The sequence below is a fragment of the Hemitrygon akajei genome, unplaced genomic scaffold (assembly GCF_048418815.1).
Source record: "Hemitrygon akajei unplaced genomic scaffold, sHemAka1.3 Scf000102, whole genome shotgun sequence".
Taxonomy (NCBI): domain Eukaryota; kingdom Metazoa; phylum Chordata; class Chondrichthyes; order Myliobatiformes; family Dasyatidae; genus Hemitrygon; species Hemitrygon akajei.
Window position 1 is genome coordinate 1,249,791 of NW_027331988.1, and position 27,099 is coordinate 1,276,889.

Here is a 27,099-nt window from a genome sequence, read left to right on the forward strand (position 1 = left end):
TTAACATCATTATATCGGCCAGGCTGCCAAATGCACCGTCCTCAGCAAAGGGAGCAAAAGGATTATCTCCCGGGATAATCCCACCCCGGGATACCGGTGTCCCAGACTGAGCCCCGGCCCCCGAGCTCTTCTTGTCTGGGTAATTCTCCGGGGTGTCACGTGGGTGTCTCGAAAACGCACATCCGCCGGAACCTGCCCCGCCGGACAACAAGCGGAAACACGTCACTGCGGGACCGTTCCAAGCTCCGAGCGACAGACAGCGCGAGACCTGAGCTGGTACCGTTTAAACCGTTGGGAATCACCCCCGGCGCGCAGCCCGTTAAAGATAAGGGCGGGAGTTAAAGGGGAGGGCGGGGAATCGGCCAAGATGCCCCAATCCCGTAGGCGGGGATGTTCACACATTCAGATGTTCACACGGTCACTGTCAGTCCGGGTCTGGGTTCCTGCAGAGATCTCAGTTCCTTCTCCCCGGTCCGACTGAACAGATTCCCCACCAGCCTGAAACAGATGGGAGAATAAAGATGAAATAAACAGATTAAACAACAGTGTCAGTAACAGGGGACCGGGGTTAATGTTTCAACAACACTCACAGACAAATATCACCGGAAAACCCGCAGATCCGCTGATATTTTATCACATTGAACATTAACACAAACGCTCACCCGATCCACTCCAGACTCGGGAGGGTCAGTATGAGGCGGCGGAGAGCGGGGCCAGATCGGTCTGTCAGCGAGTTTGATCTCAGGTCCAGCCCCGTCAGTGATGTGTTTGTACTGAGAGCGGAGACGAGATCCTTCGCACCAGAATCTGTGAGACCGACTTTCCACAGCCTGGAGATGAGAGCGAGTGAGGGTGAAGGACACAGAGAGACAGGAGACGGAACAAATCCCTGGTGTTTATCGGTAACACAATTACTCATCACATTAATGTTCAGTGTCAGACACCCAGTGACTGTAAACACAATCTCCTACAATCTGGTACTTACCCCAGTTTCTGTATTTTACACTCCGGGTTCCTCAGAGCCGCAGACACCAGTTTCACTCCTGAATCTCCCAGGTCATTCCATCCAAGTCTAAACACAAACAGACAGATTGATGAACAAAGTGATTCAAACCGTGGGTTTGGGGGAATTTCTCTCACTCGGATATTTCAGGAAATATTAAACTCTTCAGTAAATCACTGATCGGAGTTCCCATCACTGTCAATGTCCCGAACTGCCCAGCTCCAGAATATTCGCCGAATGTCAGTAATTTCGTCTGTCAGTGTGACCCTGTAAACACCACATGTTTTGTCCCAATCCCCGATGGAGAGAAAAGTGTTCCTGACTGAAATGCAGAAATGTCAATGGAACACAGTAAAATAGTCCCACCCGAGCTAAAGGGATGGGGAAGAGAGATACCACAGGAGGAAGGGGGATAGGGAAGAGAGATCCCACAGGAGGAAGGGGGAAGGGGAAGGGAAATCCACCAGGAAGAAAGGGGGTCTGGAAGATAAATCCCACAGGTGGAAGGAGCATGGGGAAGAGAGATCCGACAGGAAGTGGAGGGATGGGGAAGTGAGATCATACAGGAGGATGGGGGATGAATAGGAGAAATACCTCAGGAGGACTGGAGATGGGAAAGAGCGATCCCACAGGAAGAGTGGGCATGGGAACAGAGGGCCCACAGGAGGAAGGGGGATGGGGAAGACAGATCCCACAGGTGGAAGTCGGATGGACGAGTGATACAAGGGAGGAAGGGGGTTGGGGAAGAGAGATCCCACAGGAGGAAGGGGGATCGGGGAGAGAGATCCCATAGGAGGAAGGGGGATGGGGGAGAGAGAGCCCACAGGAGGAAGGGGGATGGGGGAGAGAGACCCCACAGGAGGAAAGAGCATGGGGGAGAGAGATCCGACAGGAAGAGGGGCATGGGAAAAGAAGATCCACAGGAGGAAGGGGGATGGGGAAGACAGCGCCCACATGAGGACGTCGGATACACGAGCGATCCCAGAGGAAGAAGTTGGATGGGAAAGAGATATCCCGCGGAGGAAGGGGGATAGATAAGAGTGATCCCACATGAGGAAGGGGGATGAGGAAGAGTGATCCAACAGCAGGAAGTTGATGGGGAGAAGAGAGCCCACAGCAGGAAGGGGATGGGGAATAGAAATTCCACAGAAGGAAGGGGGATGGGGAAGAGAAATCTCACAGGTGGAAGCGGGTTGGGGAAGAGAAAGTCCACAGGACAATGGGGGGTGGGGAAGAGAGAACCCACAGGACGAAGGGATCCCACAGGAAGAAGGGGATGGGGAAGCGAGAACCCACAGCAGGAAGGGGGAAGGTGTTGAGAGATCGGCCAGGAGGAGGATGGATGGGGAAGAGAGATCCCACAGGAGGATGTGGAAACGGGAAGAAAAATCTCACAGGAGAAAGTCGGTTGGGGAAGAGAAATTCCACAGGACAATGGGGCATGCCAAAGAGAGATCCGACAGGAAGAAGTCGATGGGGGAGAGAGATCTCACAGGAGGAAAGGGGATGGGGAAGAGCGATCCCACAGGAAGTGGGGTGGGGAAGAGATCCCACAGGAGGAAGGGAGATGTCGGCGAGATTCCAAAGAATGGAAGGGGGATTGGGATGAAAGGTCCCACAGGAGGTTTCCAAGGGTAAACGATAATCCTACAAGACGAGAGGATGCAGAAATTTTTTGTACGTGTGTGTTGGGTCTGAACAGAGGCCCAGAGGAGATGCGCCCTCGCTCTTTGCGTATCTGGAAGTGAGCAAAGTCACACACGGGGAGGACAATCTCACAATGGTATTTCTTTTCTTCTCACTGGGACAGTCTGCTGACGGTCTCTTGTCCCTCACCGGGAAGGAGGTGTGAATCTCTGACCCACCTGCTGCAGTCAGTGTCGGTCTGGGTGTCAGTAACAGTGAGAAGGAACATTGTCAATGGACGTGTCACAGGCAGTGAGAAACACGGCCATTCCTGTGATTTACTACCATTAAACCAATGGCCGTTGTTCACTGATCTGATGAAGTCTCCAACATCCCTTCACAAGGAACCACAGAACCGTCCCATCCTTGGGGAATTACTGACTGACCCTGTGGGTATTTGTCACAATTCTTCACAATCAGATTCACTACAAATTTATCGGAATTCTTTTACATTGAAACAACACAATGGGACAGTTTCACAGTTCAGAGTGAGAGATAAATCAAGTTACCTCAGCTCCTGGCACTTGTGCAGCCCGGGTCCCAGCCGCTGGATTCCTTCATACTGAATGTGGCAGCCCTGCAGTTCGAGGTGTTTTATTGTATCACAGAGTCCGACGACATGAGACAGGACCGCAAAGTCAATCGGGGTCAGTATCATTCCATTCAATGAAAGTCTTTCCACAGATCCCAGTGCGGCCTGAGCCAGCCCACGATTCTGAGACTCAAACAGGTAGTGCAATGTGTTCAGGAGACTCCTTTTACCAGCTTCACTCTCTGTGTTTCCACTCCGACGTTTAACCTCCTCCTTCACCCAGTCAATCACTCGGCAGGTTGTTTCATGAGGAAATGTACCCAGAAACTTATCCAGGCCCTGAGCTGTCATTGGGGAGGAGAGACCAGCAACAAAACGGAGAAATACCTCAAATCGCCCATCTGTCGTGCTGTGGGCTTTTGTGAGGAATTTCAGGATATCCCCGGGATGTGGATTCAGGAATTGTGCAACTGCAGCTACAAACTCTTGGATGGTGAGGTGTGGGAATGTGTACATCACACACCGGGCTGAATCCTCTCTCTCCAAAAGCTCCATCAGGAACCCGGACAGGAACTGGGAAGGATGCAGATTGTAGTTGATCAAATCTCCATCTGTAAACACAATCTTTCTCTCGGACACTCCTCTGAAGGCCATCTGACCAACCCTGAGTAACACATCACGGGGGTTCTGAATCTCACGGCCGTGGTTTTTCAGGATGTTGTAAATATAGTAGGAGTACAGTTGGGTAATGGTCTTGGGAACTCGCTGCGGGTCCCTGACTCTTTTTGTGAAGAAGGATCCCAGTGCCAGAGCGAGGATCCAGCAGTAGGAGGGGTTGTAGCTCATGGTGTACAGAATCTCGTTCTCCTTCACGTGTTTGAAAACAGCTGCTGCCACCGTCTGATCTTCAAAATGCCTATTGAAATATTCCTTCCGTTCATCACCAACAAATCCCAGGATTTCAGCCCAGACACTGATCTCTGCCTTTTCCAATAAATGTAACGCAGTGGGGCGGGTGGTCACCAGCACTGAACACCCCGGGAGCAGCTTGCCCTGGATTAAATTGTACACAATGTCAGACACTTCACACCACCACTCGGGATCTGGGCACTGGTGCTTGGGTTCTGTATCTCTCCGACTGTCAGCGAAATCGATTCTGTGCTTGAATTCATCCAAACCATCGAATATAAACAGCAAACCCTCTGGGTTCTTCCAGACCTCTCTCAGTAAATTCCCAAAGTAAGGATACTGATCCAGAATCAGTTCCCTCAGGTTTATTCTGTTGTTAATGGAGTTTAAATCCCGGAATTTAAAACTGAAGACAAACTGGAATTGTTGGTATATTTTCCCCGTGGCCCAGTCATAAACAATCTTTTGTACCATTGTTGTTTTTCCGATTCCCGGGACTCCGGCCACTGCTGCCGAACTTCCAGATTTGGATTTACTTCGGGAAAAGCTGCTCTGGAACAGCTGATCCGTCCGGAGTTTTTCCAGGTGTCCACGGAGATGTTTTTCTCTCCACTCCACGTGGTCTCTGCCTCTTGCCAGCAGCTCATGTTCCACCAGTCTCCGATCTCGAACAGTAGAAATGACCGTGAGCTCAGCGTATCGATCAACCAGCTGGAAAACCTTCACCTTCTCCCTCATCAGGATGGTGTTCACTCTCAGTGTTTCAGTTTGTGCCCGCAGAGTCTCCTTGTGTTTCTGTTGAACATCTTCCATGGGAACAGACAGCAGACAAACTGTTAGATGCCTCATCTCAGAACTCTGTATTTTAGCACACAAGAGTTAGCTCAAAGCGATTGCATTAATGGATTCACCAATGGATGTTCATACAGTAAAGTAAATTCAATTAACAGACCGCTGACTGGACAGAGAGGCCTGGTCCAGATAAACACCAGGTCATCACATTTCCACATTAACTGTGCTGCAAAGGTGAGTATTTCCCTGGTAGTTTACTGACCCCCAACTGTCCCGTACCGGACAATCTCCCACTACTGTCACAGCTGTCATTTTTTTCTGTGGAAGAAACTTTTAATCCCCAGTGTTGATGTGGCATATGGAGATGGAGAAGAGGGTGGTGGGCATTCTGTCAAAGGAACAGGTCGGGGAATCACAGCTCCCCCTCACCTCCCACCGTCACTGAATCAAAATACAAACAAGTAACTGTGCATCAGCACGTGCACTGTGGGTGGCTGGTTGGTGTGTGAGGCATCTCAAAGTGTCTTTGAATCCTGTCTGGGGTGTGTGGGGCCTCACAGTGTGTCAGGACCCTAATAGGTGTCTGTGGGGTCTCACAGTGTGACTGCATCCTGTCAGAGGTGTGAGGGGTCTCACAGTGTGTCAGGACCATGCTGGGTTTTTTGGGGTTTGACAGTGTGTCGGGACCCTGCCGGGTGTGTTTGGGGCTCACTGTGTGAGAGGACCGTGCAGGGTTGTCTGGCCTCTCACAATGTGTCAGGACACTGTCAGGAGCGTGTGGGATCTCATAGTCGGTTACGAACCTGCCAGGGGTCTGCGGGGTCTCAGAGTGGGTCCGGACACTACGAGAGGTGGGTGGGGTGTCACTGTGTGTCAAGGCCTTGCCAAGGGAGTGTTAGGTTCCATAGTCTATCAGGGCCCTTTCAAGAGTGAGTGTGGTCTTACAGTGTGTCAGCAGCCTAACAGGGGTATGTCGGGACTCACTGTGTGTCAGGACACTGTCAGAGGATGTGTGGGGTCTTAATTTTTGACAGGACCCTTTTAGAAGTGTGTGTGGTCTCTCAGTGTGCCAGATCCCTGTCATGTGTGAGTGGAGTCTCACAATGTGTCAACACCCTGTCAGGGGTGTGTGGGGTCTCTGAGTGTCTGGAACATGTCAGGTATGTTTAGGGTTTCAGTGTGTCAGGACACTGCCATGGTTCTGTGGGGACTCTCATCCTGTGAGGACCCATTCAGGGTTGGGTGGGGCTCGTGGTGTTAGTGGTGTGTGGTGTCACACAGTGTGTCAGGAACCTGTCAGGGGTGTGTGTGCACTCACAGTGTGTCAGGACACTGCCAGGAGTGTGTGGGGTCCCTCATCCTGTGAGGACCCTGGTAAGTATTTCTGCGGTCCCACAGTGTGTCAGTAATCTGTCAGGGGTGTGTGTGGTCTCACAGTGTGTCAGGAACCTGTCAGGGGCGTGTGGGGTCTCACAGAGTGTCAGGACCCTGTCAGGGGTGTGTGGGGTCTCACAGTGTGTCAGGAATCTGCCAGGGGTGTGTTAGGTCTCATAGTCCATCAGGACCCTGTCAAGGGTGTGTCGGGTCTCACAGTGTGTCAGGACCATGCTGGGGAGTGTGGGATGTGATAGTGTGTCGGGACCATGTCCGGGGTGTGTGGGGTCTCACAAATTGTCAGGACCCTGTCAGGGGTGTGTGGGGTCTCACTGTGTATTAGGACGCTATCAGGGTGCCATTGGGTCTCACAGTGTGTCAGGACGCTGTCAGGGTGGCATGGGGTCTCACAGTCTATCAGGACCCTGCAGGGGTGCGTGGGATCTGAAAGTGTGCCGGGACACTGCCAGGGGTGTGTGACGTCTCACTGTGTGTCAGGACCCTGTCATGTGTGTATGGCATCTCAAAGTCAGTCGGGAGCCTGCCAGGGGTCTGCGGGGTCTCAGAGTGTGTCCGGACACTGCCAGGTGTGTACGTGGTCTCACAGTGTGTCAGTAATCTGTCAGGGGTGTGTGTGGTCTCACAGTGTGTCAGGACCCTGTCAGGGGCGTGTGGGGTCTCACAGAGTGTCAGGACCCTGTCAGGGGTGTGTGGGGTCTCACAGTGTGTCAGGAATCTGCCAGGGGTGTGTTAGGTCTCACAGTCTATCAGGACCCTGTCAAGGGTGTGTCGGGTCTCACAGTGTGTCATGACCATGCTGGGGAGTGTGGGATGTGATAGTGTGTCGGGACCATGTCCGGGGTGTGTGGGGTCTCACAAATTGTCAGGACCCTGTCAGGGGTGTGTGGGGTCTCACTGTGTATTAGGACGCTGTCAGGGTGGCATGGGGTCTCACAGTATGTCAGGACGCTGTCAGGGTGGCATGGGGTCTCACAGTGTATCAGAACGCTGTCAGGGGTGTGTAGTCTCACAGTCTATCAGGACCCTGCAGGGGTGCGTGGGATCTGAAAGTGTGCCGGGACACTGCCAGGGGTGTGTGACGTCTCACTGTGTGTCAGGACCCTGTCATGTGTGTACGGCATCTCAAAGTCTGTCGGGAGCCTGCCAGGTGTGTACGTGGTCTCACAGTGTGTCAGTAATCTGTCAGGTGTGTATGTGGTCTCACAGTATGTCAGGACCCTGTCAGGGGCGTGTGGGGTTTCACAGAGTGTCAGGACCCTGTCAGGGGTGTGTGGGGTCTCACAGTGTGTCAGGAATCTGCCAGGGGTGTGTTAGGTCTCACAGTCTATCAGGACCCTGTCAAGGGTGTGTCGGGTCTCACAGTGTGTCGGGACCATGTCCGGGGTGTGTGGGGTCTCACAAATTGTCAGGTACCTGTCAGTGGTGCGTGGGGTCTCAGAATGTGTCAGGAACTTCTGAAGGGTGTGAACTCTCACAGTGTGTCAGGCTCCTGTCAGGGTGTGTGTTGTCTCACAGTGTATCACAACCCTGTCAGGGTTTTATGGGGTCTCAGTTTGTGTCAGGACCCTGTCAGGTGTGTGAGGTCTCATAGTGTGTTACACGCTGTCAGCGGTGTGTTGGGTTTCAAAGCGTGCCAGGAACCTCTCATGGGTGTCTGAGGTCTCACAGTGAGCCAGGACCCTGCTAGGTGTGTGTGGGGTCTGCCAGTGTGTCAGGACGCTGTCAGGGGTGTGTGGGATCTCACAGTGTGTCAGGACCCTGTCAGGGGTGTGTGGCGTCTCACAATGTGTCGACACCCTGTTAGGAGGCTGTTGCCTGTCACTGTGTGTCTGGACCCTGCCAGAGTTGTGTGGGGTTTCACAGTATGTCCGGAACCTTTCAGGGGTTTGTGGGATCTCACAGTGTGTCAGGACCATGCTGGGGAGTGTGGATTCTCATATTGCGTCAACACCCTGACAGGGCGGTGTGGTTTCTCCCAGTGTGTCAAGACCTTGCCAGTGTTGTGTGGCGTCTCACAATGTGTCAGGAACCTATCAGGGGCGTGTGGATTCTCACGGTCTGTCAGGATCCTCTCAGTGTGATGGAGATCTCACAGTGTGTCAGGACCGTGTCAGTACTGTGTTTGGAGCCTGTCAAGGATGTGTGGCGTCTCACAACCTGTCGGGAACCCGCCAGAGCTCTGTGTGGTCTCACTGTGTGTCAGGACCCTGTCAGGGGTGTGTGGTGTCTCACAGGCTGTCAGGACCCTGTCAGGGGTGTCCGGGGTCCCACAGTGTGTCAGGACTCTGTCGGTGCTGTATTTTGAGTGTCCCAGGGTGTCAGAACTCTATTGGGTGTGCAAGGTGTCACAGTGTGACAGGATACTGTCAGGGATGTGTGGGGCTCACAACGTGTCAGGACCCTGTCAGGGATTTCTGGGGTCGGACACTGGGTCAGGTTCCTGTCAGTGGTGTGTGCAATATCACAACCTGTCCGGACCCTTGAAGAGGTGTTTGGGGTCTCACTCTCACTTTGTGTTAGGTCTCTTTCAGGGGGCTATGGTGTCTCACAGTGTGTTGGGAACCTGCCAGGGGTATGTGCGACCTCACAGCATGTCGGGAGCGTACTAAGGGATTCTGGGGTCTCAGAGTTTGTCAGGATGCTGTCAGGGATGTGGGGTGCCTGACAGTGTTCCAGGACCCTGCCTTTGATGTGTGGGGTCTCATAGTGGTGTCTCCCAGTGTGTCAGGAACCTGCCAGGGGTGTGTGGAGTCTCACAGTGCGTCAGGACCCTTCCAAGAGTATGTGGGGTTTCACAGTGTGTCAGAGCTCTGTCGGGGCGTATGGGGTTTTATGGTATGTCTGGAACCTTTCAGGGGTGTGTGGGATCTCACAGTGTGTCAGGACCCTGTCAGGTGTGTGTGAGTGTCACAGTGTGTCATAATATCTCAATAATGTGTGAGGTCTCACAGTGTGTGAGGACACTGTCAGGTGTGTGTGAGTGTCACAGTGTGTCATACTATCTCAATAATGTGTGGTGTTTCCCAGTGTGCCAGGACACTGTCAGGTGTGTGTGAGTGTCACAGTGTGTCATACTATCTCAATAATGTGTGGGGTCTCACAGTGTGTCAGGACACTGTCAGGGGTGTCTGGGGTGTCACAGTGTGTCAGAAAACTACCGGAGGTTTGTCTGGTCTCACAGTGTGTCAGGACCCTGCCAGGAGTGTGTGGGGTCTCACAGTGTGTCAGGACCCTGTCAGGGGTGTGTGTGGTCTCACAGTGTGTCCGGCACCTGTCAGGGGCGTGCGGTGTCTCACTGTCTGTCAGGATCTTCTCAGTGAGTTGGAGATCTCACAGTGTGTTTGGAGCCGGTCAGGGGTGTGTGGTGTCTCACACTTCACTGGATGCCCAAGCTAAGAAAAGATCATCTGCAGGAATTGGGGTAGTTGAGAAAATAGTTGAGGCTGTTCAGGAGGGGGCAGTGGCGAGCAAGAGAAGGTTTTGACTCTTTGGTGTGAAGAAATAATAAGTTCTTTTCCATTCTGCAGATCGCCCCTTCTCTACTGACTCCGGTGGGGATCTGTAGTTGCAGGCCCCAGAGCGGTGTGACCACTTTCCTCAAACTCGCCAGCTCTCTGACTCTTTCCTCAAAATGTCCTTTGTAAACTCTCCCTCTAGCAAACACGTTTCCCTGTGTCTCACTGTGTTCTCGGTCTCAGTTCCAATATTTACCTGGTCAGATCCTGGTGGCTCAACAACTGAACCGCCCGACGCAAATTACAACCGTTCGTAGAAACAGAGGTCAAGTTTCAACTTGATGAACTCTGCTTCAGCCTCATCTGTGCCATTGCGTACCGTTCCGATCGCCCCACTACCGGAGGGATGTTGAGGCTTTAGAGAGGGAGCAGAAGAGGTTTACCAGGATGCTGCCTGGTTCAGAGGGCATGTCCTATCATGAAAGGCTGGATAAATTTGGAATGTTTTCTCTCGATCATCAGAGATTGAGGGAGCTCTGACAACTATCCAAAATTATGAGACTTCGATAGAGTGGGCAGAGAGAATCAATCTCCTGGGTTTGAAATATCTGTTACTAGAGGGCGTGCAGTGAAGGTGAGCGGGGTTTAGATTAAGGGGGATGTGAGTGGTAGTTTTTCTTTACATCGGAGAGTCGTGGCTGCCTGGAACGCACTGCCTGGTAAGGTGGTCGAAGCAAATTATTAGAAGCTTTTAAGGGACTTTTGGACAGGCACATGGATGTAAGGAAGATGGAGGCATGTGGACATGGTGAAGGAAGGAGAGACTGCAATTAAGGTTTGTTTGATTTATTTCATTGCTGTTTCGGCACAATATTATTTCCCTAATGGCTTATTCCTCTGTTATACTCTGCAATGTTCAATGAATGTTCACTTACCTTTCAGCTCACTGAGAATCTTTAGTAAAAGTTGATCGGGAATTGGACGATGGGAAGAATCACAACCTGTTTGAATTTAAACAAATTGAGGAAATCATTTTTGTAAAATTTTAAAGTGTGCAGTGTTGCGATAAAAATTTAAATTAATCTCTGATATTATCTCACCATATATCTGTAATTCCTTCAGTATTTTGTCCAACATTGGAGCATCATTCCGCATTTTCAAAAAGGTTTCCCACATCACCCTCCGGGCGCGGGAGCCTTTCTCCATCACCAGGCTCAGGAGGAGTTTAGAACTGTCCGCCCACTCTCCCTTATCAGCGAGATCAGAGATTTTCTGTGAAGAGTAACAGTGAACATATTGAGGACTGACAGATTCCACAGAGAATGAGAAGTAAATGATGTGCTCTGTAACGGGATCACACTGAGCAGTCACCCGGACGGGTGCTGATCCTGTCTGGACATGGACTGTACATTCTGAGTGCAGAGCACACGGCGGGACATTCACCGTGAACCTGGTCCACCAGTCAATGAGATCCTGGCTGGTCTGTGACCGCTTCATTGACGTGGCTCCAAATCCATAAATAATCCCTCACCGGATTTGACGATGTAAAACCGTCAGGTCAGAAAATATTGATCACAGATGAAGAAAGAAGTCAGAAAGGTTTCTATTACAGCGTGAACAGTCTCAGAGAAGTTGCAGAAACTACTGAACGGAAGGTTAGTTAGGAAGGATCAATCCGTAGGTATTAATATTGAAGTGGTAAAATGGATTCAACAGTGGCTGGATGGGTGATGCCAGAGAGTAGTGGTGGATAACTGTTTGCCAGATTGGAGTCCAGTGACTAGTGGTGTGCCTCAGGGATCTATACTGGGTCCAATGTTGTTTGTCATATACATTACTGATCTGGATGATGGGGTGGTAAATTGGATTAGTAAGTATGCAGATGATACTAAGGTAGTTGGCGTTGTGGATAATGAAGTAGGTTTGCAAAGCTTGCAGAGAAATTTAGGCCAGTTAGAAGAGTGGGCTGAACGATGGCAGATGGAGTTTAATGCTTATAAGTGTGAGGCGGTACATTTTGGTAGGAATTATCCAAATTGGACATACATGTTAAATGGTAGGGTATTGAAGAATGCAGTGGAACAGAGTGATCTAGGAATAATGGTGCATAGTTCCTTGAAGATGGAATCTTATGGGGATAGGGTGGTGAAGAAAGCTTTTGGTATGCTGGCCTTTATAAATTAGAGCATTGAGTATAGGAGTTGGGATGTAATGTTAAAATTGTACAAGGCATTGGTGAGGCCGAATTTGGAGTATTGTGTACAGTTCTGGTCACTGAATTATAGGAAAGATGTTTAAAAAATAGAGAGAGTACAGAGATGATTTACTGGAATATTACGTGGGTTTCAGCACCTAAGTTACAGGGAAAGGTTGAACAAGTTAGGTCTTTATTCTTTGGAGCGTAGAAGGTTGAGGGGGGACTTGATAGAGGTATTTAAAATTATGAGGGGGATAGATCGAGTTGATGTGGATGGACTTTTTCCATTGAGAGTAGGGGAGATTCAAACAAGAGGACATGATTTGAGAGTTAAGGGGAAAAAGTTTAAGGGTTACACGAGGGGGAATGTCTTTACTCTGAGAGTGGTAGCTGTGTGGAATGATCTTCCAGTAGAAGTGGTGGAGGCAGGTTCGATATTGTCATTTAAAGTAAAATTGGATAGATATATGGACAGGAAAGGAATGGAGGGTTATGGGATGAGTGCGGGCCACTGAGACTAGGTGAGAGTAAGCGTTCGGCACGGACTAGAAGGACCGAGATGGTCTGTTTCCGTGCTGTAATTGTTATAGGTTATATGGAAAAGATGATGTGATTCATCTTCTCAGTCCGCCAGTGTCCAACATGACAGTGGACATCTGATGCCTTTCCTTTGCCTTTTCCAGAGGAGATTTATTCAATGATTACACATTACAACATGGCAGTATTTCCCTATTCACACTTCTTGCATTGAAACATGGAAAACCTACAGCACAATACACGCCCTTCGTCCCACAAAGTTGTGCCAAACATGTCCCTAACTATAGCCCTCTATATTACTGAGCTGCATGTACCTATCTAAAAGTCTCTTAAAAGACCCTATCGTATCCGCCTCCACTACCGTTGCTGGCAGCCCATTCCACGCACTCACCACTCTCCGAGTAAGAAACACTCCTGACATCTCTTCTATACTTACCCCTCAGCTCATTAAACCTGTGTCCTTTTGTGGCAACCATTTCAGCCCTGGGAAAAAAGCCTCTGACTATCCACACGATCAATGCCTCTCATCATCTTATACAACTCTATCAGGCCATTTCTCATCCTCTGTCTCTCTAAGGAGAAAAAACCGAGTTCTCTCAACCTATTCTCATAAGGCATGCTCCACAATCCAGGCAACATCCTTGTAAATCTCCTCTGCACCCTTTCTATGGTTTCCACATCTTTCCTGTAGTGAGTCGACCAGAAATGAGCACAGTTCTCAAAGTGGGGTCTGACAATGGTCCTATATAGTTGCGACATTACCTGTCAGCTCCTAAATTCAATTATTCAATTATTGAAGGACAATGCACCATACGCCTTCTTAACCACAGGATCAGCCTGCGCAGCTGCTTTGAGCGTCCAGTGGTCTCGGACCCAAAGATCCCGCCTATCCTCTACACTGTCATGTGTCTTACCATTAATACTATATTCTGGCATCATATTTGACCTACCAGACAGAACCTCTTCACAATTATCTGGGTTGAACTCAATCTGCAACTTCTCAGCCCAGTTTTGCATTCTTTCAATGTCCCGCTATAACCTCTGACAGCCCTCCACATTATCCACAACACCCCCAACCTTTGTGTCATCAGCAAACGTTCTAACCCATCCCTCCACCTCCTCAGCAAGGTCATTTATAAAAATCACGAACAGTAAGGGTCCCAGAACATATCCCTGAGGCACTCCACTGGTGTCAGACCTCCATGCAGAATATGATGACCCGTCTAAACCACTCTTTGCCTTCTATGGGCAAGCTAGTTCTGGATCCACAAATCAACGTCCCCTTGTATCCCATTCCTCCTTTCTTTCTCAATAGGCCTTGCAAATACAGATTCTAACAATATCATCTTCACCCAGAACAGAACACACTAAAGCTCCTGTGGCGTCCATTAATAATGCCCCAGTTCTCACTGACCTCCTGCCGTCACACTGTACAGGCTTCATGAAATAAAAATTCGGGCTGTATTTCCATTTAACCTCTTTGATTGCAGCATCATAGAACTGTTGCCTACTCCCCTCGCTCTGAACATTAAACTCTTTCAATCATTGCTTGAGATTCACATTTTTATGAATTATATATACTTTTTTTGTGATTTGCTTTTATGCTTTGATATCCCAATGAATCAGAGTTTCGACACCCATCAGTCCTGTGATGTGTGAAAATTCAAACCCATTCTCCCTCACACTCACCCGATGTTCCTCTCCGCTGAACTGATTCTCGGCCGTTAACGTCAGGCTCACTCTGTGCACCCCTCCTTCCATCGCCTGCTCCAGCCTGTCCCGGTAGAAGTCCGTCAATTGCAGCAGCTGGAAATCATTCCAGCTTGCCAGGAGCTCTGTGATCACTGAGCTCGGACCTGTGAAGGAACATGGGGAAAATTTAAGACATTATCGAACACCTATTGGACTGAAAATATCTCTCTGGAGCCTAAAGACGGGGATTCTGTGCAGCAGGTGACCGAACAAAATCCGAAATAGACACACTAATGTGTTACAATTTGGAAGGGCAGATCAGAGAAGGAATTTCACTGCGAAGGACAGAGCAGTGAGTAGTGCTCTGAGGAACCTGGATACGACCCCAAGGATTTTAATTGATTCAAAGTCGTGTCACGTAGAGTTAAGGGTGTAAAGAAATATTTGATACGTTGAATTTTATAAATCCAACCATGAGTAGAGACATACATAAGCTGCTGTAAGATTTCAACAGTTCAGGCAGCAACTATGGAAATGTGTAATACAGTCTAGGTTACGGGCCGAGATCCTTCAAAAAATGTTGATCCTTTACTCCCAAAGCTGATATCTGGCCCGCTGAGTTGCTCAAGCATTTTGTGTTTGATGCTTAGAATTCCCGATTCTACAGATTTTTTCGGCTCACAGTGTATCACGACCCTCTCAGGGGTGTGTGTGGTCTCACAGTGTGTCAGGACCCTGTCAGGGGTGTGTGGGGCCTCACAGTGTATCACGACCCTGTCAGGGGTGTGTGGGGTTTCACAGTGTGTCAGGACCCTGTCAGGGGTGTATGGAATCTCACAGGTTATCAGGACCCTGTCAAGTACACGTGTGGGATCTCCATTCAATGTATTCGGTTGTGATAGGGAGCGTAGGAAAACACTGATTGTGGACATATTAACTTTAGAGAATGTAATGGTGGTAGAAATTATGCTCTTCAATAATCAGGGAGTATTTCTGTTTCATATTCAGAAATGGGTGTGAGAATTTCACTGTTGTGGCTGTTCCCTCGGCAAACAACATGAGGAATAGTGACGAACAAGCCTGCAGCGGATTTACCAAACCCTTGGTGCAGGGAAACTAAAGGGTTTCATTGACAGGATGTGGAGAGGAACAACATTAACAGAGGTGACAGAGACGTGTGTAGTTTGTAAACTTCCTGATTGGTCTATCTCTGGTACCAAATTTAAATCATTATCTTTGGGATTTGCTCTTGTAAATGAGAGACTCTGAACCAAGGTTTTGGCCGAGATTCCTTATACTTCTGTTAAGAGCTTTGAATAATCAGATAAAACATGGGTTGATGGAATATTATTAGGTTGTGTGATATTTGTCTTTCCTACGCTCGCTCCTGTGTTAAATGTGCAGTTGAGTGATCCAACTCAGACTGCGATGATGAAGCCTTACAATCTCTTGAGCCCATGTACTGCCCCGGGCTCCATTTTCACAGACATGATGGGCTTATGGATGTAGTGAGCTTCCCATCCAGACGGTCACAGTTTAACTAATTGCAATATTACTTATAGATATTTTCAGTCCTTTCCACCTTCCTTGCCGCGATCCCACAGCCCTCGGTTTCCCTGTCCTAAATCCCATCTCTCACTCTTCCATAGTGTCATCACACAACACCGGCAGACAGGAATTTCAGCTTCTGTGGACTGAGCTGAGGAATATGTCCCCCAGTCTCACCCTCTCTAACACTGTTGCTGTGCTTGCACTAGGGAGTGTAGATGTGAACACAGTGGGGTTCATCTGCTGCTCTGTGGTTGAACAGACCAGTTGGGATTTTACCTGCTTTTCTAATTAAAGTGATGCTATTATTACTATTCTGTGACTGGAACTTCAGTGGATGCCCAACTCTAAGAAAAGATAATCTGCAGGAACTGCGGGACTTTAGAAGGATGAGGGTGTTCAGGAGGGGGCAGTGGCTGGCAAGAGAAGGTTTTGACTTTTTTTGTGTGAAGAAATATGTTTTTTTTTCTATTCTCCAGATCGCCCCCTTCTCCACTCAGACTCCGGTGGGGATCCGCAAACTCAGCAGCTCTCTTCCACTTTCTCAAAATGTCCTTTGAAAGCTCTCCCTCTAGTAAACACGTTTCCCTGTGTCTCACTGTGATCTCTGTCATAGTGCCAGTATTTACCTGGTCAGATCCTGGTGGCTCAACAACTGAACCGCCCGACGCAAATTACAACCGTTGGTGGAAACAGAGGTCAAGTTTCAACTTGATGAACTCTGCTTCAGCCTCATCTGGGCCATTGCGTACCGTTCCGATCGCCCCACTACCGGAGAGATGTTGAGGCTTTAGAGAGGGAGCAGAAGAGGTTTACCAGGATGCTGCCTGGTTTAGTGGGCAGAGAGAATCAGTCTTCTATGATTGAAATATCTATTCCTAGAGGGCGTGAACTGAAGGAGAGAGGGTGTTGGATTAAGAGGATGGGAGGGGTATTTTTTTTTTCAAATCAGAGAGTTGTAGATGCCTGTTAAGGTGGTAGAGGCAAATTGTTAGCGACTTCTAAGAGACGTTTTGACAGGCACATGGATGTAAGGAAGATGGAGGCATGTGGACTTGTTGTAGGAAGGAGTGATTAGTGTTTGGTTTTGTTTGATTTATTTCTTAGCTGTTTCGGCACAATATTATATGCTTAATTGCTTATTCCTGTGTTATACCCCGGGCGCGGGATCCTTTCTTCATCAACAGGCTCAGGAGGAGGTCAGAACTGTTCGCCCGCTCTCCCTTATCAGCGAGATCAGAGATTTTCTGTGAAGAGTAACGGTGAACATATTGGGGTGATAGCCAATCCCTGTTTCCCAGGGCACGAATAGCAAACACCAGAGGGCATATGTACAAAGTTAAGGGAGGGAAGTTTAGAGAAGACATCAGAGGTAAGTTTTTTACACAGAGGGTTGTGAGTGCCTGGAATGACTTACCAGGGATGGTGGTGGAGGCTAAAACATTAGGGGTATTTAAGAACCTCTTGGACAGGCACATGGATGAAACAAAAATAAAGGGTTACGGGGTAGTGTGGGTTTAGTAATTTTTTAAGGATTATATGGGTCGACACAACATCGAGGGCCGAAGGGCCTGGACTGTGCTGCAGTGTACTATGGTTCTATGGTTCTCTCTGTCTGGAAAGTACTCTGCTTATTCCTGAAAATACAGTATCGTAACCCATCACCATCACTCTCCTGGTACTGCCCATCACCACCGTTTTGTTCTGGGTTACTGTCTGCCTGCCTGGTCAACCCCTTCCTCAGCAAATCTCTGGGATATCGCACAAAATTCTGGACGTGCTCAGCAGGTCAGGTGGCATCTATGGAGGAGAATAAACGATCGACGTTTCAGGCCAAGGCCCATCATCGGACTGGAAAGGGAGTGGACAGAAATTCTATATATTGTCACATTATTTTCTATTCCTTGTGGTCCTGATCCGAAAGGTTAATTGTTTATTCCTCTCCATGAATGCTAGCTGACCTGCTGAGTTCTGCCACTATTCTGTGTGTCATTTGCAGAAAGTCTTGTGTTCTGGAGCAACTCGCTATTTTAATGTACATCACAATCTGTTAGAGGAGACAAAAATTTTACTCCTTACACATGTGACTGTTTCCCCGAGAGATATTCACAATATTTTTGTGAATTGCCAGTACTGAGTAAAATCCAGACACGCAGTCAGCACAATATTTATTAATTAAAATAATTCACCAACATACCCGTGACTTTTCCTGATGTTGTCGTCACTGTAACTCCTCCGCTGCCCACCCGCTGAGCCATCTTGAGTGCTGTTATGTTCAGATTTTGCTGCTCTGAAACAAGCAAAATTGACAGCAGGGTTAGACATTAATTGATGTGTAAAGAAGAGCACTGTTTTGTTTATTTAAACTGAGGCAAACACTTCTGACCACCTTGAGCCTGTCCACTGAAGTCTTGACAAGGCCGGATTCAGCTGCACCCATCCACCCAAAGTCACGCAATACCCTTTCCGCGCTCTCCCTGGATTGTACACTGAGCCAGGATTCTTCAGGGCATCTGCTCGCTATATTGCGGGCAATTCCGTTTGAGGAACCTATCAATGGAATGGTTAGGCAGGTTGAGCGGACAGTGCCATTTGCTTTGGCCCTCCTAACATTGGTGACGCTATGGCGAGTAATGGACAACTATTACAGCAGTGTGGGTTGAAAGATTTCTGCTGACCAATGGGACATCTCCTCCTCTCGTCACCGAGTTACGCATATTTCTCAGTCATTCCTGATTCTCACCGTCTCCTTTCAGTTTAACATCCCTTGGCATTTACACATTTAGCAATATATTGTTTGAGTCTATAGAAACACTCTGACATCCCGAAAAATGTAATGTCACCCAAAAGATCGTGACATCGTGTCCTGAACCACTATGGTTTCTCCGGCAGTACTTTAAGACAGTCATTATCACCTAAACTCCGGTCAAGATTTCTTTGAGCTTATCATTTGGCTGTTATCAGACACTTACATTGCCCCCTGTTAAACACAATGTAGACCCCCCATACATCCAAAACAGCAAATTGACAAAAATCTTTGATATAAATAAAACAAACTACTGGAATTATTCAACAAGACAGTCAATATGTTAATATTTCATGTGGAAGACCCTGCATCAGAGATAAGCCTTTGTGTTTGAGCCATGTATCTGTTCTCCATCTGCATTGTATTTTGCGATGCGTATTTATGATGTTTTTATGGTACCTAGTCGCATCAGTGAGGGCGCGGTAAACGCAAAGGGAACCAGTTAGACATTTGTGCTTTGTTCCATGCGGTATACAGCTGTGGACAGGCGGATGTCAGATCTTTTATTATTATCCATTCAAATACATTGAACTAACACTTGGCTACACTTCAGTTTCATTGCTTCACGATTGTATGCTTGTTAATTGCTAATAAAGAATGGAATGCACATCACTGACTTTTGTAACAATCAGCATCGGAGATGAGGGAACGCCATGCAAGCATAACAAATCGTTGGGGGTCGCCAAAAATGGCAACTTGGTTTTGCTAAAATTCACGCTACATTCTCGAAAAAATATTTCTCAATCTGTCGATCATTTTAAATATTCTGAGATAATTGAATGTATCTTCATTAAGAAAGAGGATGTGCTGGAGCTTTTGAAAGGTATTAAGTTGTATAAGTCGCCAGGACTGTAGGAGATATTTCCCAGGCTACATTGGGAAGCGAGGGAGGAGATTGCTGAACATCTGACGATGATCTTTGCATAATCAATAGGGTGGGGCGAAGTACTAGAGAATTCCAGGGTTTCAGATTGTATTCCCTTACTCAAGAAAGGGATTAGAGATAACCCAGTAAATGATATAGCAGTGAATCTTACTTCAGTGATGGACAAGTTGTTAGAGAAGATTCTAAGAGCCTGGATTCATGAGCATTTGGAGACACAAAATCTTATTAGGGATAGTCAACATCGCTTTGTCAAGGGCAGGTCATGCCTTACGGACCTGATTAAATTCTCAGAGGATGCAACAAAAGACATTGAAGGTAGAACAGCGGATGTGGTGTATATTGATTTCAGGAGGCATTTGATAAGGTACAAAAGGCAAGGTTCATTCAGAAAGTTGTTTTGTGGATACAGAATTGGCTTGCTCACAGAAAGCAAAAGATAGTTATAGATGTTTGAATTCCGCATTCAGGACGGTGACCAGTTGTATCAAATTTGAAGACAAAATATTATCTTAATGGTCAGACTCTTGGCAGTGTGGAGGATCAGTGAGATCTTGGAGTTCTGTGTCCAAAAGACACTCAAAGCTGCTGCGCAAGTTGACAGTGTTGTTAAGGAAGCGTATGACGTGATAGCCTCCATCAACTGTAGGATTGAGTTCAGGTCCTGTGAGACATAGAAACATAGAAACACAGCAACACAGAAACACAGAAAGCCTACAGCACAATACATGTCCTTCGGAACAGAATGTTGAGCCGAACATGTATTTACTTTAGAATTTACCGAGGTTTACCCATAGCCCTCTATTTTTCTAAGCTCCATGTTCCTAACAAGGAGTCTCATAAAAGAACCTATCGTATCCGCCTCCACCAACGTCGCTGGCAGCCCATTCCTTGCACTCACCAATCTGCGTAAATAAAAATGTATCTCTGACATCTTTTCTGTAACGACATCCAAACACCTTAAAAGTGTAGAGGATGACCTGAAATCAAAAAGGCATAAAGTTAAAGATGTCACATTTCTTTAATATTTTAAAGAAGATTACTTTTTTATTTCCACCTTTTACTGTTTCAGAATAACAATCAAAAGGAAAAGGGCCGGAAGCAAAGGTTCGGGCGCCTCGCATGGTCAGTACTTAGCAACACTCCCTCTGGCAAGTATCACAACTTGTAAAACCGTTCTGTAGTCAACTAAGAGTCTTTCAATTCTTGTTTCGGGGATTTTCGCCCATTCTTCCTTGCAAAAGACTTCTAGTTCTGTGAGATTCTTGGGCCGTCTTGCATGCACTGTTCATTTGAGGTCTATCCACAGATTTTCGATGATGTTTAGGTCGGTGGACAGTGAGGGCCATGGTAAAATGTTCAGCTTGCGCTTCCTGAGGTAGTCCATTGTGGACTTTGAGGTGTTTTTAGGATCATTGTCCTGTTGTAGAAGCCATCCTCTTTTCATCTTCAGCTTTTTTACAGACGGTGTGATGTTTGCTTCCAGAATTTGCTGATATTTAATTGAATTCATTCTTCCCTCTACCAGTGAAATGTTCCCTGTGCCACTGGCTACAACATATGATCGATCCACCCCCGTGCTTAACAGTTGGAGAGGTGTTCTTTTCATGAAATTCTGCACCCTTTTTTCTCCAAACATATCTTTGCTCATTGCGGCCAAGAGGTTGTATTTTAACTTCATCAGTCCACAGGACTTGTTTCCAAAATGCATCAGGCTTGTTTGAATGCGCCTTTGCAAACCTCTGACGCTGAATTTTGTGGTGAGGACGTAGGAAAAGATTTCCTCAGATGGCTGTTACATGAAGGTCATACTTGTGCATGTGTACCGTCCCGTTGCACGCACTTCCATCATCATGCAGTGTTTCGAGATGCTCGTCATGAGGCAAATGAAGACCTTGCTGCCCCCTCACTGGAACTCCTGCAGTTTGCGTACCGTCCCAACCGCTGAACAGATGACGCCATTGCCACCACCCTCCACCTGGTCCTAACCCACCTGGACAAAAAAGACACAAACGTTCGGATTCTGTTCATAGACTTCTGTTCAGCATTCAACACAATCATCCCTCAGAAACTGACTGGAAAGCTGAGCCTACTGGGTCTGAACAACACCCTCTGCAACTGGATCCTAGACTTCCTGACTGGGAGATCTTAGTCAGTCCGGATCGGGAGCAGCATCTCCAACACAATTACACTGAGCACCGGGGCTCCCCAGGGCTGCGTTCTCAATCCACTGCTGTTCACTCTGTTGACCCACGACTGTGCTGCAACACACAGCTCGAACCACATCATCAAGTTCACCGATGACACGACCGTGGTGGGTCTCATCAGCAAAAATAGCGAGTCAGCTTACAGAGAGGGGGTGCAGCGGCTAACGGACTGGTGCAGAGCCAACAACCTGTCTCTTAAAGTGAATAAAACAAAAGAGATGGTTGTTGACTTCCAGGAGGGCACGGAGCGACCATTCCCCGCTGAACATCGACGGCTCCTCGGTAGAGATCGTTAAGAGCACCAAATTTCTTGGGGTTCACCTGGCGGAGAATCTCACCTGGACCCTCAACACCAGTTTCATAGCAAAGAAAGCCCAGCAGTGTCTCTACTTTCTGCGAACGTTGAGGAATGTCCATCTCCCACCCGCCATTCTCATCACATTCTACAGGCGTTGTATTGAGAGCATCCTGAGAAGCTGCATCACTGCCTGGTTTGGAAATTGCACCATCTCCGATAGCAAGACCCTGCAGTGGATAGTGAGGTCCGCTGAGAAGATCATCGGGGTCTCTCTTCCTGCCATTAAGGACATTTACAATACACGCTGCATCCGCAAAGGAAACAGCATTATGAAGCACCCCACGCACCCATCATACAATCTCTTCGCCTCCTGCCGTCTGGGAAAAGGCTCCGAAGCATTCAGGATCTCACGACCAGACTATGTAACTGTTTCTTCCCCCAAGCTATCAGACTCCTCAATATCCAAACCCTGGACTGACACCTTGCCCTATTGTCCCGTTTATTATTCATTCTAATGTCAGCACTGTTTTTGTTTTTGTCCTGTGTAGGCCTGTTGTTTTTTGTTTTTTTTTGTACGTAGTTCAGTCTAGTTTTTGTACTGTGTCATGTAACACCATGGTCCTGAAAAAAACGTTGTCTCATTTTTACTATGTACTGTACCAGCAGTTATGGTCGAAATGACAATAAAAGTGACTTGACTTGACTTGTGTTGCCACCATTCAGAATCTGCTAAATCTTCCTGAAGTTCTTTTGCAGTCAAACGGGGGTTTGGTTTGCCTTTCTAGCAATACAACGAGCAGTTCTGTCGGAAAGTTTTCTTGGTCTTCCAAATCTTAACTTGACCTCCACCGTTCCTGTTAACTGCCATTTCTCAATTACATTACGAACTGAGGAAACGGCTACCTAAAAACGCTTTGCTATCTTCCTATAGCCCTCTCCTGTTTTGTGGGGATCATTTATATTATTTCTCAGAGTGCCGGGCAGTTGCTTAGAGGAGCCCATGTCTGCTGATTGTTGGGACATGGTTTGTGAAGTCAGGGTATTTATACAACTTTGAAATTTGCATCACCGAGCCTTTCCTAACGATGACTGTGAACAAGCCATGGCCCTAACATGCTAATTAAGGTCTGACGCCTTGGTAGAAGTTATTGAGAGCTCAGAACTCTTGGGGCGCCCAAACCTTTGCATGGTAGTCCTTTTTTCACTCTAAAATTGTACAAAACTAAAGTAATACACTAATCTTGCTTAAAATGTTGAAAAGAATGTTTCGTCTTTAAATTTATGAATTTTGGAGATCAGTTCATCTTCTACTCACTTAACTATTCACGGTAACAGAAACCTTGACCAGGGGTGCCCAGGCATTTGCATGCCACTGTATATGGAGCTCAGAAAAATGGAGGGTTATGCTGTTGAGCAATACTTTGTATTTTCTAGACTGGGTTACATGGTCAGCAAAACATTGTGGGTGCAAGGACCTGTAATGATCCGTAGATTTCTATGTCCTCTCTTTCCATGTTATATTGTTTCATACCGTTCAATCACATTTGATGTAATGTGTCTTTTTTGACACCAATCAACATAAAAATACTTAACTCAAAGTGTAAACATCTATTTAAAGTGATCTAAAACAATTCCAATTATAAAATTCAAAATAATTGATTGTATAAGTATTAGGCCACTTTAAATATGACACCAAATCACCACTGCTGCAGACAATTGGTTTTAGAAGTCACATGTTTAGTTAAATGGAGATCTGCTTTTGGACACCTGTGTGCAGTCAAGGTGTTTCAATTGTTTGCAGTAAAATACACCTGTATCTGTAAGGTCCAGCTGTTGAAGAGTCAGTATCCTGGCAAAACCTACACCCTGAAAACAAAAGAACACTGCAAGCAACTCTGTGAAATGGTTATTGAAAAGCACAAGTCAGGATATTGTTACAGGATAATTCCCATGTCACTGAATATCCTTGGAGTACAGTTAGGTCAATGATCTATAAATGGAAATAATATAGCACAGCTGTAAATCTGCCTTGAGGAGCTGTCCTCAAAAACTGAGAGACCGTTCAAGACGACGACTGGCGAGGGAGGCCACCAAGAGACCTATGACAGCTCTTGAGGATTTACAAGCTTCAGTGGCTGAAATTGTAGAGTCTGTGCGGACAACAACTGTTGCCCGAGTGCTTCGCCAGTCACTGATTTATGGGAGAGTGGCAAAGAGAAATCCACTGTTGAAAAGTATACTCACATGGAATCTCGGCCAAAGTTTGCCAGAAGGCATTTGGGAGACCCTGAAGTTCGAAGGTATGATTAAATCAAAATTGTGCTTTGTGGCCATCACACTGAATTATATATTTGGTGTAAGCCTAACACTGCACATCATCAAAATCGCACGATTCCTACGATGAAGATTCATGCTGTGGGGATGTTTCACTGCAGCAGGCCCTGGAAGGCTTGTGAAGGTACAGGGTAAAATGAATGTAGCAAAAGCAGGGAATCTGATGTAATCTGCAGGAAAACTGCATCTTGGGAATAGATTTTTCCAGCAAGACAATAACCCCAAACATAAAATCAAAGTTATTCAGGAGGAGCTTAAAAACAACAAAGTTAATGCCCTGGAATGGCTAAGTCAGAGTCCAGACATCAATCCAATTGATAATTTTTATCTGGACTTGAAAAGTGTAATTCACTAACGATTCCCATGCAATTTGACAGAGCCTGAGCAGTTTTGTAAAGAATGGGGAAAAGATGCCGTGTCCAGATGTGCAAAGCTGAGAGAGACCTACCCACATAACTCAAGCCTGCAATTACTGCCGAAGTGTAATGTACTAAATATGGACTAGAAGGGGGTGTGTATATTACTTATATATAGCATAAAATTATATATAAATAATTGTCAATAAGTCTCGCAACATACATCTTTGATATTCAACCTGGTTCTGATTCTGAGAAGTTTTATCTAACTGTTCTGTAGTTCTATTTTATGTCCGTTAATGCTCTTCATCATACTGTTAATCTAAGTGCACTCGATTGTTATTTCAGTTCCTTTTTTAAAAAAAGTTTTCCAGATCGGTTGCAGACTGAGATATCATGCCAAAGGAAGACGTTATCAGGCAGAGTGAACGCGTTTATTGCCTTTGTTATATTGTTAAAATTCAGCTCAGTTTGGCAGATTTTCTTAAGCCCTGAAGTAAATTCTGATGAAGCATTTATCTTTATCAGAAAATGATCTATTTTCTTTGTTGGCTGATATACTTAATATGCTTTTGTTTCATATCCATCAATCTGTTGTATTGAATCCTGATTCTCTGTCATACATTACAAGTTCTACTGCACATTTAGTAATGTTTAATGATTTGTACTTTTCTAGTACAAAGCTCATGTTTGTACCTTTTAAAATTAGTTAGATTATTTGAATTAATTTTTTTAGCTATACTAATACAAGAGCGAATAATTCTAAATCATTCTGTACAGCAGGTGTGTCAAGGTATAATTCATTAGTGTTTTTTCCTGCTTTGATACCCGATTTCTGTCCAATTCAGTAAATTAGAGAGCGTCTTTAAAGCTAGACAAAACCATAGTGGGCTTAGCATTTCGTTCTGGAAAATGCCTTCATTTATTTTGATAACAGAAGCTGTTCCTTTGCGGTTGTTAATAGGGCGATTACTGTCCGTCAATGCTTCAGATATTGTAAGTGTCAGGTTTATGTACCAGGAAGTTTTATTAACCACGAGTGAGGGATGGAATCCAACGGCTTTTGATAGACAATATAACATTGAAAGAGTTCTGCTTTCCCCGGGGCTTGATATAGAATTGCATAATCTATTATCAGTTGTTCTTTATATCCGTCCATACCTTAACAGTATTCTTTCTGCTCTTCTGTAAGTATATTGTGGTTGTCTAAGTGAGTGGTTATTCGTACGACATGTACAATGTTGCAAGTTTAAATATAAAATTGTCTCATTATTATTAAGATGCGATAATGACATAGTAGCTGACCATTCAGTAGTCTTATAAATGCAGAATTAAAGCTGTCCTTCAGGCTGATTGTACGGACCTTCAGCCTTTTATGTCTTCTGCCCCATGGGAGTATGAAAGAGAGAATGTTTGAGGTGGGTTAGGGATCAGCAGCAAGGCTTTGGACGGGGGAAATAGCATCTTGCTAACTTGATTGAGTTCTTCCAGGAGGTGACAAATGATAAAGTTACACATGGGTATTTTCTACTTGGATGTTAGCCGTGTGTTTGACAAGGTCCCACATGGGAGGGTCATACAGAAACTTAACATGTTTGGGAACTGTAGTGAATTGCCTTTTGGATTCATAGTTATCTTCCCCGTGGCATACAGGTTGTAATGAGGTTTAACCTGGCTGACGATCTTTGACCAGTGATGTTCCACCGGGAACCACACTGCCATCGGCCATTATACACATATGTCCCTTTCCCCAGGAGTGGCCTCAAAACCTACCCAACAATGCTCTGGAAATTACTTTGCCAGAAAGCAACCCCTTCCATCCCACCGACTCAAGTAGTCCAATTTAGGATGGGAATAAATATTGGGACTGTCAATACGAGACACTTTCCAGAGATGCTCTCTCCATCCTGGCGAATATATTTCCCTTAATTAATATCCCGGAAATACTCTCTTATCTGGACAGCTGCAATTCCTACAATAGACGTCCTGGAAATAATTAGAGCAGGTAGTACATTTCCTGTAGTTGGGTAATAGGTGCCCCACTACTTTACTTTTTAATTGCTTTATCCAATTAGATCCCCTATAAGCTACGATAATCTTCATCAAGAACACCATCTATTAATTTTGTGTCCTCAGTGAACTTACTGGTCAAGCCTTGTGCATTTGTACTCAAATCATTACTATCAAATAACGAATATCAAATGTCCCAACTTGTAGCCTTGCGGTCCCTCTTCAAGGAAAAATCTTCAATCATCCCTCTTTGCTTACTACCTTCAAGGCAATCTTGAATCCATCTAACTTTCTCTCCATGGATAGGATGTGAACTTATCTTCCAGACCGAGCTTTCATTTGGCACCTTGTCAAAGGCTTTACTGTACAACATCCATTCCCGCACCCTCATTGACACTTATCTTCAAAAAACTTAAGAAGTCTTGTTAAACACAATTTTACATACACAATGCCATGGTG

At 46.4% G+C, this 27,099-nt stretch overlaps 1 protein-coding gene across 1 annotated transcript in view; it reads right to left on the minus strand.

The window, feature by feature from the left end:
* Window positions 1–336: 336 nt before the first annotated feature.
* LOC140723162 (NACHT, LRR and PYD domains-containing protein 3-like) overlaps window positions 337–27,099 on the minus strand; it is a 33,466-nt gene continuing 6,703 nt past the window's right edge. Inside the window, exons 3-11 of the mRNA XM_073037785.1 lie at window positions 20,337–20,415; window positions 17,944–18,036; window positions 14,196–14,362; window positions 10,873–11,044; window positions 10,708–10,773; window positions 3,199–4,936; window positions 986–1,072; window positions 663–830; window positions 337–498 (exon numbers count right to left, since the gene is read on the minus strand). Of these exons, the coding sequence (XP_072893886.1) occupies window positions 411–498; window positions 663–830; window positions 986–1,072; window positions 3,199–4,936; window positions 10,708–10,773; window positions 10,873–11,044; window positions 14,196–14,362; window positions 17,944–18,004 (2,547 nt within the window). The 5' untranslated portion in view covers window positions 18,005–18,036; window positions 20,337–20,415 and the 3' untranslated portion in view covers window positions 337–410. The remainder of the gene's footprint in view (window positions 499–662; window positions 831–985; window positions 1,073–3,198; window positions 4,937–10,707; window positions 10,774–10,872; window positions 11,045–14,195; window positions 14,363–17,943; window positions 18,037–20,336; window positions 20,416–27,099) is intronic.